General features: G+C 33.8%; 2 protein-coding genes across 2 annotated transcripts; both read left to right on the forward strand.

The window, feature by feature from the left end:
- Positions 1 to 762: 762 nt before the first annotated feature.
- LOC120191726 lies at positions 763 to 3,443 on the forward strand. Its single transcript, XM_039194644.1, has 2 exons — positions 763 to 1,294; positions 3,060 to 3,443. Exons 1-2 carry the CDS (start codon positions 830 to 832, stop codon positions 3,231 to 3,233), a joined length of 639 nt encoding a protein of 212 aa, XP_039050575.1. The 5' UTR covers positions 763 to 829; the 3' UTR covers positions 3,234 to 3,443.
- A 318-nt stretch (positions 3,444 to 3,761) lies between these two features.
- LOC120191727 (heavy metal-associated isoprenylated plant protein 25-like) lies at positions 3,762 to 5,025 on the forward strand. Its single transcript, XM_039194645.1, has 3 exons — positions 3,762 to 3,958; positions 4,072 to 4,153; positions 4,663 to 5,025. The coding sequence occupies exons 1-3, from the start codon at positions 3,947 to 3,949 to the stop codon at positions 4,911 to 4,913; spliced, it is 345 nt and encodes a 114-aa protein (XP_039050576.1). The 5' UTR covers positions 3,762 to 3,946; the 3' UTR covers positions 4,914 to 5,025.
- The last annotated feature ends 8,938 nt before the right edge of the window (positions 5,026 to 13,963 follow it).

A 13,963-nucleotide genomic window follows, 5' to 3' on the forward strand; every position in this document is an offset into this window, starting at 1 on the left:
CCAAATTCATGGTCATCGAGGGAATATGTAGAACATGAGTAGCAACCTCATAACATCATGATCATATCTATCTTTCACATTTTTCCTCAATCTTGAACATAGGAGAACTCCCTTAACACATTAAGAGTTCAAACATTATCGTTATCACTATGCTGAAACAATGAGAAATTATGCCACTAGCTTGTCCAGTATTTCAAACAACTCTCGGGTGGACAAAGCTGAATATCAAGAGAGCTTCGCCATCACTCCAACAGGGAAAAACCGAAGAAAAGCACCGTAGAAATATCACAAAAGCTTTGTAGGATAAGGTCATATTGAATCTGCTCAACAAAATAACGAAGACTACAACACCTAACTCGCATGGAAGCAGACATGCAAATAAGGCAATTAGCATAATATCATCCCAAATTTAAGTTAAATCAAAGACATAATAACGAATTTAAGTATATACATATAGTTTGTGATGAAATTAAAATGTTGAAAAAGTTTGAGAATCAATTTAGAACAAATGATGTAGTTTGGGGATACAAATAAAATGTTCAAAAGTTTAAAAACTAATTTATAATAAAAGTCATTGTTTAAGGATAAAATTCAAACATTTAAAAATTATCGGGATCAATTTAAAAAAATATTATAATTTAAAGATATATGATACAATTAACTCTTTCGAATATGTATATATAAGAAATTGGTCCGGTCAGATTGGGGAGAGCCCATTGGTTAAATAAAACCAAATACGATATTCTTTAAAAAAAACAAAAATAATAAACCATTACCATTAAATAAAAAAACCTTGTAATTCTTATCCTGCTCGCTGCTCTCCACTCAAATGGCGCTAACCTTGACCATTAGCAATGGCAGTAGTAGTTGCAGCACAGGAAATGGGGTCCGACTCCTCCACCCCAACAAATTACCTGTCGCTCTCCCCCATCGCCGCCGCCTCCTTCTCTTCCCAACCTCCCCCAGAACCTTTCACTTGACCTCAGCTGCCAAAAAGTTCCGAACCGGACGCTACGATAGCAAGAACAGGAGGAGCAATCTCACGACCAAAGAACAAGATGAAGAGCTGGAGAGAAAATGGACGGTTGGGAGTGAAGAAGAAAATGATGGTGGTGTTGGAATTGGAGTTGGATTAGATAACGTTGGAGTTGGTGGGAGTTCGTCTGCGGTTTCGGCTGATGGTAAGCCGTTTCCTGATCTTCCAGGTCTTCATCCGGATCCATTTGAAGGTCGGCAATGGGATGTTCTTGGTTTCCTTGTTCAGTATTTGTGGGCTTTCGGCATCGTTTTTGCGGTAATTCTCAAAGCTCTTAACGCTGCCTTCTTTTATCTTTTCGTTGTTCATTTTTTGTTGTGATGATGCCTGAAATTTTCGATATCTGAATTCATGTGGACCTATAAAGGATTAAAATTAGTTTATTTGAATAAAAATTTCAGAAATAAGTTTGTTTCCTCGGTTGTTAGATGGAGTCTCTATAAAGGAGTGGAAGGATCATCTTTCACTGAGGGATATTTATTAATGGTTAATTAGACATAGGGTAATTATAACTATCGTTTGTAGGTCTGCAAATTAAATAGATATACTAATCAGAGTTTGGATTTGGCTCTAGTAAATCACGTGAGCCTATGAGATGAATCTCTGTGAAGCTCCGGTGATCATAGGAATCTATTCGGTGACCTCAATTGACAGAGAGCTGGTAGTTTCTGGAGACCATCTCTGGCGGTATAACAACAGCATACAGGGTAAAGGAAATTTTTTGAATTTGAATTTCGGTTTGGATTTGGAGAATTCAGTTCAGAATTCAAATAGGGAACTACAACTATCAATAATTATGTATCATAGGATGGGAATTACTGCCTACTGGTAAATAGCGATTTACGTTCTAGTTTTCGTTTCTCGTATTGGGCTGATTTGCGTTCCAGGTAATATAGGATGGGAATTATGGAATGTAGACAGCCTGCAGCACCTGGTTGAGAGCCCTGATTATGCACCAATCAAAAGTAAAAATAGGGCTTCCAACTGTGGTCAAACATGGAATTCACGCTGTGTTTTTGGTCTAGAATTTTATTTTAGCATACACTTAAGGAAACTAATGATCCTCCCCCGGTCTTCCTTGCATGAAAATTTTATAGAATGTTAAAACATTTGGTTAGAATGGCATTTGGCAGGGAATAAGAAATATCAATGTGATTCAAAACTACTTAAACACAATTGAGAGCTGATCTTAATGAGCAAAAACTGCTAAAGATTGGAAGTTATATGAGCCTTCTTTTTTTCTTAATGTCTAAATGGATAAGGCGCTCTTTCATGATATGTGGACTATCTGCAGATTCATTCCTGGATTACTTAAAATAGGGTTTGAGAAGTTCTGTGGATGATTGATCTGAGTTTCTTATTAACTCCTCACCTGTTGCAGATCAAGTTATATATTTCTTTGAAGACAATTGGTCAAGAATAGTGTCTTTCATATTGTTGAATAACTTGAAAGCATTTAACTAGGTAATTAGGTGGGAAAAATATTTGGTAAAAGATTTACAAGTTAATACACAGGGAAGCTTGAGTTATTTCTCAGGGCCCTCACTTTTTGTAGGACCCCATAAATTTTTAATCCTATTTTTTATCTTTATAATTGAAGATTCTAATTTTTTAAATTTTATTTTCTATCTTTATAATTGAGCGATTGCTCAAGGCCCTCATTTTTGATAGGACTCCGAAAATGTCCGAGACGACACTGTTTCCATGCTTGTTAATTTGTGATAGTTGAAAAGCTTCCATATCATTTGATGAATGAAAAGAACATATTTTTCATTGCTGGAAAGTTTCTTCCCTTCCCTTGGGTCACTGGGAATCCACTGAGAGTTCGAGTTTAATACTGGCATTTTAGCAACAAATACAATAAACCCATGTGTAGCCCTTAGTATATTGTTTTTTTTCCTTTTGGAAAAGATGTGTGTACGAGTCGTTTATGTCACGATTCATTGGTACCCATGGAACATGTAAAATACACTGCTTGATTTCTGTATTTTTTGATTAAGTTTCCTGCATTCTATTTTATCAGTTGATTGCTTGTGGGATTGCCGTTGCAACTTACAACGAAGGGGCAACAGATTTTAAGGAGACTCCTGCATACAAAGAGTCGATCCAATCTCAAGAGCTTTTAGAACAACCCGATGCCTCTAATTCGGATGTCTTCGAATCTAACCCTACTGAAGTTGCACCCAGTTTGGAGTAGTTGCCATAACATGGACAAAGGGCCTGCATATATCTGGATTGGGAAAACAAATCACTTGGAACTTATATGGTTTTCCTTTTCCCCCTAGATTTATATAGCTGATGTTTGTAATTTCTCTTTGAAAATGCTGTATCTGAATGATTTTGAGATAATGTTACAAGTATGGCAGTTAGCATATATTGCAGAGCAAAGTTGAAATTCCCATGAATATTGAGCTCTTTTGATCTTTTAAGCTAAAATTATTCTGTCTTTAATTGGATTTGGGACAAATTTAAGTCCAAAGTTATGCCTTTTCCTTGTGTGAAAGGGAAGAAAGCTTAGCAAATAAGCAATAAACTGATGCCTTTTCCAACAAGAGAAATGGAACTATGTACTTACAGGAACAACTCCAATAGGTCAAGAATATATAATAGGCAATAAGCTACCCTATAAAAGAATCAGATTCCGATTATTATAGAGATTAAAAGATATTTAGGGTTTATGATTGATTTTTGTATTTCAAACTCGCTGCGCAATTCGATTATGGTGTTTAATTACGCGATTTGAATAACAATCTTTGGTGTATTTAATTGTGTTTAACAAGTTTATTCATGATTCCTTTTTCATTCTAAACAAATTCCCATCATTTTGCCTTTCAACACAAACTTTCTTGTAGTATAAAACCCCCCATTTCCCTGGAATCCTGAGACGCCTGCTCGCAGTCTGCAGGCTTCATGACAGAAAGGGCAAGTTCCCCACCATTTTCCCCCACTTTCTTTCAGAATGTTTTGATTTATTCTTTTAAATCAACTCTTCATTTATATTAATCTCTCTGCAAAAACATATCATGCTTTTGCAGTTTTGTTGTATGGTGATGAGGATCAACATCGACTGCAATGGTTGTTACAGAAAAGTGAGAAGAGCCCTCCTTGATATGAAAGGTGAGATCAAATCTTCATCATCTTCATAGAACATGCTTAGTGAGAACGCTAAAGATGGTCAATTTCAAGCATTTTTAATGGCATAATGATAAAAATGCCTCCGATGTTTGACTAAATAGTCACTTTGGCCCTAATTCTTTTTCTTAGAGCATTTTAGCCCTCTACGTTCATTTTTAGGCAAAAAGACTCTTTGTATATGAAAATCGTTAGTCAACAAATGGTTAATCCCACAAAACAAAAACTTTTTTGCCTTTAAATGAATCGTTGGGGGTCAATATGCCACACACAAAAAAAAAAAGCTAAAATGATTATTTAGTCAAATGTCAATGACTTTTTTATCTTAAAATAAAACGTAGGGAGCCAAAGTGATATTTTTTCCTTAAAATGAAACGTTGGGGTCAAAGTGCTTAAAAAAAAATAGGAGCCAAAACAGCTATTTAATCAAATGTTAGAGACAATTTTCGTCACTATATCTTTTTAATAATGGTTTGAAGTTGATGTGTGTGTAGAGTTGGAAACGCATTTGATAGAGAAGAAGCAATGTAGGGTTAGCGTTTGCGGGAAATTCAACCCTCGAGATGTGGCCATCAAAATAAGGAAGAAGACGAATCGCAGAGTGGAGATATTAGAAGTACAAGAGCTTAACATCAACGATGAACAAGTTCATCATGAGGAGAAGTCATTGAAGACCGCTTCCAATACTTGGAATCTTGAATCCAACCAAACCCAAATTGAAACCTGTCTAACATGTACATATTGATGCCTAAATATGTGTATATTTATATGTATATGCTTGTATGTATGTCGATGTACTATGACATGAATTTGAACATAGATGATTTGCTGGGTGCTGCATATATCAACTGAGAGAATAGGTAAAAAAACTAACGTGTTTATTATAAATACTCAAAGTTGCTTTGATAAAGTTCATCTTTGCTAAAAGAACACATTGTTATGGCTGAGGACGTGTAAATAGGGATGAACCGAGAGGGCAGTTGTCCATTGAAATTTTCAAATTCTCTTATATTTTATATTTTTTATGTGTATTTTCTATTAATAATATATTTTCGCTCCTCCTAAAATTTTATAATTTCGTTCCCCTTTAAAATTTTATAAATTCGTCTTCTATCATAAAATTATGCGTTCGTCTATTCGTTTACGCTCAAACCGTGAAATGATTTGAGCGTGTATTCGACAAGAAATTCGGGGTTATATATTTGGTTCAATTTCGATTTTTGAGATTTAAAGTTTGGTTTTAAATTCGAGATAAAGACTAAATTATTGACTTCGTTCGATCAAGTTCAATTAATTTGGCTCACCTAGTACGAATAAGTTCAATTTTCATGCTCAACTTCAAATTTAACTACTTTTACTCAAATTTAAACTAGGATTTTCAAACTGAGATTTTTGTAATACTAATTAACGTACAAGTACATAAAAGTTTAATTATATGACCAAGCTACCATATAGAAATAATGGTGATATACCCTTCTCAAATCTCCACTGCTCCGCACATCAAGACCTCCAAGAAAAATTTTTGTAATAGAAGTCTCGGAAGAACAACTTCAGACACAGACACCCTTTTTTCTTACTATAAAACCTCTCGATCCAGATGAAGAGAGGGGATTAAGATCCAATATCTCCACATCCACCCTTCTTTCTCATAAAAGAAAGGTTTTTTCATACCGACTAACGATCATTTAACCATCTGCTGCGACTCTTTACCCAAAGCAGAAGGGGTGAACTGTCTATAGCCTACACAACCAACTTGTTCCTATCAACAACGGATTTGGTGAATGTGGAACATTTCCCATCAGAAAAGAATCAATCACGATGATCCTTCTAAACTGGTCATTCCTTCAACCCGTTTGTTCTAAAGAACTACATCGAAACTTCAACTGTCATGCAGACTATGAGTCAACAAAACTCTAATCCTGGCTAACAAACTCATGATTTGCACGACCAAATGAAAACCTGGCATACACAACTCCTAACTTCTAACACCGAAAGGCCCCATCAATAGGAGCAAATTGTTCCTTACCATAATTCCCGACCTGCTGAGACGCCTCCTCCCGATGCTACTTAGGAAATGCAAGAGGCATATTTTGGCAACATGAACACAACATACGACAGAAAGAAGACCCCTGATACAATTGAACTTTTCCCATGAGTTATGCTATACCTGTTTCACCTTTAGCAAGGATAATAATGAAGGTACACGACCTCCAATCAAGATAATTTTAATTCCTATAGTATACATGAAGTGCAGAATGCCAAGACGAGGTCTAGAAAATGCGAGAAGACATGCACATACGAGTAAGCAATGATTGATATTTGTCGTCAATTATCACATAGCAATACGATGAACCTCACGTAGGTACGCAGAGAAATTTTTTGCTAATACATGAGATGTGGTAAACATTCTTAATAACATATCTTAATAACATACAAATATCGATGTTCTTTTTCCTCTGTTAAAAAATAGAAGTTATGGCAAGGTACGTTTTCAGCATATTTTATCGACATTTTCTTGGGTGTACTTGTGACCTTTTTCTTATTACGATAACATTGAGACACCTCCATAGTATTGCCATGGTGTAGAGATATCTTTGCATTGGCAAGGGGGATAAATACATTCTCATTGCTTCTACCATGATAACGAAACATCCATCTGTCAATTTGACTACACCGAGGGTGTTGAGTTGTCTCCTCCATGGCCGAAGACGTGGAAATACCTCCAGCAATCAATAATATTAATACCCTCCTGTCGGTCAAATAGAGTAAAGATTCCTCTGCTAAGTTCGAAGAAATTTAATTCTTCACATCTAGAAAATGTAGAAATAATTCCCACCAAAAACATTGAGAATCTTCCATAGAGAATATGTACGGGTCTGGAAAATAACTCCGTTCGTGTTTGAATTCTGAAAAGTATCCCGAAACAATGAAAGCCCTAAGTGAGAAAATAAACACGGGTCTGGAGGAAACTTCACCTGTGAAAAATGAGAAGTCCTAGGGGCATCGGGCATCCTCCAGAGGGAACACATAAGGTGCGAACTTAGAAAGATATCCCTGAAGCATCGAGCACCCTCCGTAGGAAAATATATATGCGAATTTAGAAAAACCTCTTAGATAACTCCGTAAAATCTAAAAACGTCCAAGGTGCGAACTTGAACAAACAAAAATTTTGAGGTCTTCCACTAACAGTCCATTGACCTAAACACCTACTCAACCAAGCTTTGAGTTCCCTCCGCAAGGTGTATTCTCTGACTGGTTTAGAAATTATTTGCCCAAGGCTAGATTCCAAGATTCTTAGTGACGCGTTAAAGAGCAAAAATTGCATTCAATATTTCGATAAGGTTAAAACATTTTACAAGCGAGGGCGAGAATCTAAAACTCACTCACATAACAAAGCGTTCATGCAGAAAATGGAAAACACCAATAGTGCAAAAGACAGAAAAAAAGAGAGGATATTTTAAAAGATAAAATTACATAAAAAGTCCCAAAACTCATTATAAATAAAACGCTAAACCAAAAGATTATCCGAAGGAGTCTCCTCCACTTGCATAGCCATTGTTACATGTTCTAGTGTCTCAATAACCCGCCTTTGATCTTCCACCGCACGCCTCTGAGGACCATAGCACAAACTTGAGCCTCTTTTCCTTTTCTAAGCTTCTTCTTTTGTATATGTATGCAGGGCGGCCATGGGCCAAGGCTAAAGGAGTGCCCGCCCATGTCTATAAATTAAAAAATATTGTTAGTATAATATTTTTCCTTATTTTTTTTATAAGAAATTTTGAAAGCCGTAAAATAAAAGAATGAGGCCCATAAGTTTATTAAGGTGTCTATTATAATTATTGAATTTTTATATTAATACTAATAAATTGTTCCATTTCCAATAAAACTCTAATTCAATATTTCTTTTTCAAAATTTAACAAGAAAAAAAAAATTAAATTGAATCTCTTTAATTTTGGTATTCCCAAATTCCCACCATCAATGCAACAAATCTTTTTTCCGATTTTCTATGTCAATGAAAAATTGTATCAACGTTATTTTTTCTCTCTTCAAAACTCAATGGGAGAAAATTTATAAGTATAGTTAGTTTGCTTTTTTTTCTCCATATTTCACAATTCCTTTGAAAATTATTACTTGCACTTTTTAATTTTTAATATTTCTGATAAACACAAAGTCACAATTGTTTATCATCAATTGTGGTGCTTGAATCATATTGAGGGTTGTTCTTAAAATTCTAGGTAAGTTCATGTTTCCATATTATTTCTTTTGATTTTTATATATGTAATATCTCAAATTTTGGATAGGTGATTGAAAAGTAAATTTCAAAAGTTTGAAGATCAAAGTGTAAATTTGTAAAAGTTCAGGAAATAAAAATATAAATTTTCAAAAGTTATATTTTGGGTATCTAATTGAGTAGCTCAGCGGAAGAATATGATTTTAATGGGTTTTAGAATTATGATTTGAAGTTGGTATAAAAGTTTATTAAGTGATAGAGTCCAGTAAAATATTCAGATAATCAGATCAAAACAGAAGCTTGCAAAAATTTGAAGAAAGGAAGTTTGAGGTTATAAAAATTATATTGGTATTTTCATTTAGTATAATTTGATTTGAATTAGTGGAATTTGGAGGAATTTCCATGCTAAAGTAGAATAGTGGAATTCAGTGACTAAATTGAATTTTTGGAAAATTGGAAGGGCGAAGATGGAAATTGATAAATGATATTTTTATATTTATTTAATGGTATTAAAATGGAGATAAAAGGATGGCATGGTGATAAAAATTAGGATTCATTAAGGCTAAATTTGACTTTTGGGCTAAAATGAATTTTTAATTGTATGGAAAACTCAAGAAAACTCCTCCCATCTTCTCCATTATGTCGTGACTCCATAGCCAAGGTGAGCACTCCATACATTAGTAAAAAATTAATTAGAGCAAAAGGTATTTCCTTAGAATATATTTCGAGTGATATAATTGCGACGAATCCTTTAGGTCAAAGTACTAAGGTCAAGCGGATAAGTAGAAATTGTCCGCTAAAAATTCAAGGCATCGAGTTTCCTACAAACTTGATGGAGTTACCTTTCGAGGAATTTGGGATAATTTTGGGCATGGATTGATTATCTCTTTACCATATTATAGTGTATTCTCATCTAAAGTGATTAATATTGAAAGACTTGGAAGATACAAAGGTAATGTGGTTGGAGAAAAGATGAATTCTTTATCTAACGTGATTTTAACTATTTCTGCTAAGAAATTGTTGTTGCAAGGATGTCAAGATTTCTTGGCCGACGTGTTGGACACTCAAACTTCTGAAGTGAGGTTGGTAGAAATTCCAACTGTTAGAGAGTATCCAGACGTGTTTCCAGATGAACTACCAGGATTACCTCCAGATAGAGAGATTGAGTTTAAAATTGAAGTACTTCCAAGTACTACTCTGATATCGATGGCACCATATAGTATATCTTCGACTGATCTTCGAGAGTTGAAAATTCAATTACAAGAATTGTTTGATCAAGGATTCATCAGGCCGAGTGTGTCTTCCTTGGGAGCACCCGCGTTATTTGTAAAGAAGAAAGATGGATCTATACGATTATGAATAGACTATTGTCTGCTAAATAAGGTGACTGTAAAGAACAAGTATCTTCTTCCGAGGATTGATGATCTGTTCGATTAGTTAAAAGGTGATACAATGTTTTGCAAGATCGATCTTCTAACTGGGTACCATCAATTGAAGATTAAAGAAGAGGATATTCCAAAGACTTCATTCTGAGCTCGGTACGGACACTACGAGATTCTAGTGATGCCATTTGGTTTGACAAATGCTCCAGCTGCAATTATGGATATTATGAATTGAGTATTCCAACCATATTTAGAGCAGTTTATGGTTGTATTTATTGACGACATTATGGTTTATTCAAAGACAAAGGAAGAGCATGATGCTCATTTACGTATCGTTCTCCAGACACTTTGGGACAAAAATTTGTATGCTATCGAAGTGTGAATTCTGGTTATCGAAGTCTGAATTCTGGTTATTGAAGGTAGCATTTCTTTGACATGTGGTATCTGCTGAAGGGATTCGAGTGGATCCTCATAAGGTTAAAGCTATATTGGACTGGAAAGTTCCAAAAAATGTTTTAGAAGTTTGAAGTTTCTTGGGATCGGCTATATATTATCGAAGGTTTGTAAAAGACTTTTCAATGATTGTTGCTCCACTCACAAAGCTATTAAGGAGATATGTGCCATTTATTTGGGCGGAGAAATCCCAAAAGCGTTTTGAAACCTTGAAGAAGGTTCTAATAGAGGCTCTAGTACTTGTACAACCAAAATCGAGCAAGGATTTTTTGGTGTATAGTGATGCGTCTCATAATGGCTTGGGATATGTTTTGATACAAGATGGAAAGATTGTAGCCTATGCTTTGAGACAACTTAAGCCACAAGAAATTTTTTTATCCGATGTATGATCTTAAGTTGGCAGCGGTAGTGATTATACTTAAGATACGATGTCACTATTTATATGGTGAACGATGTTATATCCACACCAATCATAAAAGCCTAAATATTTTCTAACTCAAAAGGAGCTAAACTTGAGACAAAGGAAATGAATCGAGTTACTTAAGGATTATGATGAGATCATAGACTATCACCCAGGGAAGGCTAGTGTTTTAACTAATACACTTAGCTGAAAGACTTTTTCAACTTTACGCACGTCAGATGCCTGATTGTCTTTGAAGGATGATGATGCTCTAGTGACTTAATTAAAGTTAAATCCTTTACTGTTGGATTGAATAAAGGAGCTATAAAGAATAGATGAAAAGTACTTATCGAGGATGGAACAAGTGGAAAAAGGCGAAGCCAAAGATTTTAAAGTAAAGTTCGATTGATGCCTATGTTATGAAGACAAAGTTTATATTCCAAATGATGAAGAGTTGAAGAAAGATATTATTTTAGAAGAACATTTTAGTCCGTTGGCTATGCATCCAAGCAGAAACAAAATGTATCAAAAATTGAAAAGTCGATATTGGTGGACTAGTATGAAGAGGGCTATTACATAATTTGTTGCAAAGTTTCTGACGATTAACAAGTAAAAGCAGAGCATCAGATACCTTCAGGACTTTTACAAATGATCTCCATTCCTCAATGGAAATGAGAGAGAGTTATGATGGATTTCATAACAGGGCTACCATTGACACCGAATAAAAAGGATTCAATCTGGGTAATTATTGATAGGTTAACGAATATAGCATAATTCATCCCTATTTGAACTGATTATTCAATGGATAGGCATGCTGAATTATACATCAAAGAGATAGTTTGACTACATGGAGTGCTGATTTCAATAGTATCTGACAGAGATCTAAGGTTCACTTCAAGGTTTTGGAAGTCTTTACATGAAGCCTTGGGTACTCGATTAAACTTTAGCACAATTTTTCACACACAATATATGGCCAGTCTGAGCGGATTATTCAAGTTTTGGAAGATATGCTAAGGGTATGTGTGATTGAGTGTAAATGATCATGGGAGAAATACTTGCCTTTAGCAAAATTTGCTTATAATAATAGCTATCAAGCGAGTATCAAGATGGCTACATATGAAGCTTTATATGGAAGAAAGTGTAGGACACCATTAAATTGGTTTGAATTGAAAGATCGAGACATTGGGAGGCCCTAACTGATTAAAGAAGATGGAAAATTTAGTGACTAAATTGAATTTTTGGAAAATTGGAAGGGCGAAGATGGAAATTGATAAATGAGATTTATTTATTTAATGATATTAAAATGGAGATAAAAGTATGGCATGGTGGTAATAATTAGGATTCATTAAGGGTAATTTTAACTTTTGGGCTAATTTTTTTAATTATTTTTTAAAGATAAATTAAGAGAAATTTGTATGGAAAACTCAAGAAAACTCCTTCCATCTTCTCCATTCTGCAGTGACTCCATAGCCAAGGTGAGAAAAGTTTTTTTTTTCATTTTTTTTTCATTTTAGTGAGAATTTGGACTAAAGTGTGAAGTAAGAAAATGTTCTACACTTAATTCTCTACAAATTGGTATAAGTATTTCATTGTTTCATGCTTAAATGGTGAAGTGGGTATTTATGGTGGTTGAAAAGAAAGTTAAATTTGGTTGAAATAAGATTAAATTTTGATTTTATGAGTGTTATGGAAGTATAAACAAGCATGAAAATTGATCAAAAATGATTAAGGGGACTTAATTGAAAGTTTTGGTCATTATGAGGTTTTGGGGAGAAATATTGAAATTGGTTTATCTTGATATGTGATTGATTTAGAATGTTGGACTTGATTAGATTGGATTTAAGGACTATTTTCCATGCCTTAGAATTGAGTTTTGGATCATTATGGAACAATGTTAAGTTAGGAGGCCATTTTAGCAAGTTTGAATAATGGAAGGATCAAGTTGTAAGCATTTGAAAATTGAAACACTATGCTGGAAATTAGTGTTAAAATGTTGAGTTGGATGAATTTGGAAAGTAGTGTAAGATTGAGGACCGATTTGAAGGTATTGGATAAAGAATTTGTGATGAAATTTAAAATGTGAAAAATTAAGTGATTTAAGGTTAAGAAATGTTGATTTCAAGCGCTAGAAAGGTTATTTAGAAAGGTTGAGTTAGAATTGATTACATTAAAGGATTTAGTATCGAATATGTATTAGTTGTGTTTCGGAATTTATGCGAATATGTATTTAATATGTTAGTTAAATAATAACATATGTTTTGAAATTTTATTGTCGGAAAAATTACTTTCGAATAGGCCGTGATTGTAATCAAAGTCAAACTGAGCAAAGAGAGAAAAGTAAAGGATCAGAGTGAAAGTAATATCGACACTAAGGTTTACTAGTGAGGTATAAAGTGAGAGCATTTAACTTATTTTATATAATTATTCAATTAAGAAGACTTGCAATGAGTCGACCTCGATTTATTAAAAGGGAACATTTTTTTAAATCGCACTATGCAATTTTATTTTATATGGTTTTATTTAAATACTTTTAAGCATGAATTTTTTGATACACAGATTAATGCTATTTTTATTTTGCTCGCATACATGATTGAACTTATAAGATAAACAATATGTTATTATGATAAAAGCCCAATGTGTATAAGTTGAGAGTCTGAGGTACACATGGCTTGCCATAAGGTGGAGTAATTATATGATACATAATTATATGGCACATATAGTTCAAATCTACGAGGTAATTTCGAGTGTAATTCTTCGAAGCACTTTTGAGTGCAAATATTTTTACAATGCACTGTTAATTGCACATAGCACGCACACTCGACGAGACTCACGTACCTTATATTAACAATTAAAATGCATTGGGCTATATTTTAAAAATTAAAATAAATACAAACTAATACGAGTCATTATGATTTAAATATAACAAGTACAAGTTATATGAATTAAATACTTAATTTTCTTTTTATGTTTACATGTGAATTATTCCGAAATAGTTATATTATATGTATTTTAATATTTATTTTATTTATCCCTTATAGTTGATTTGTGTATGGTTTAGTTTTATTTAATTTTTTATGCCTTGCTAGGTAAATACTTAGCGTGTGATTGGTTCACACGTAGAAAAATGAAAAAAAAAGATTGCTGAGTAGGGAACAATTTGGCATTATCCTAAGAAAATCAAGTTACCATCTGAATTAGTAAAGACATTGTTGATACGTATTTTCATCCGGAGTTTTTGTTTGGGCTTTACTTATATATACATATATCTATATATACTTATATATAATAACATCAATTAATGGCTGCTTAATATTGGCTATTTTAATAT

Source organism: Hibiscus syriacus, unplaced genomic scaffold (genome assembly GCF_006381635.1).
Source record: "Hibiscus syriacus cultivar Baekdansim isolate YM2019G1 unplaced genomic scaffold, ASM638163v2 tig00116971_pilon, whole genome shotgun sequence".
Classification (NCBI taxonomy): Eukaryota; Viridiplantae; Streptophyta; class Magnoliopsida; order Malvales; family Malvaceae; genus Hibiscus; species Hibiscus syriacus.

Coding starts and splice junctions, on each gene's coding strand:
- LOC120191727 (XM_039194645.1), top strand. Junction 4,154..4,662: donor AGCCCTCCTTGATATGAAAG/GTGAGATCAAAT, acceptor ATGTGTGTGTAG/AGTTGGAAACGCATTTGATA.
- LOC120191726 (XM_039194644.1), top strand. CDS start 830: ATGGCGCTAACCTTGACCATTAGCAATGGCAGTAGTAGTTGCAGCACA. Junction 1,295..3,059: donor CTTTCGGCATCGTTTTTGCG/GTAATTCTCAAA, acceptor CTATTTTATCAG/TTGATTGCTTGTGGGATTGC.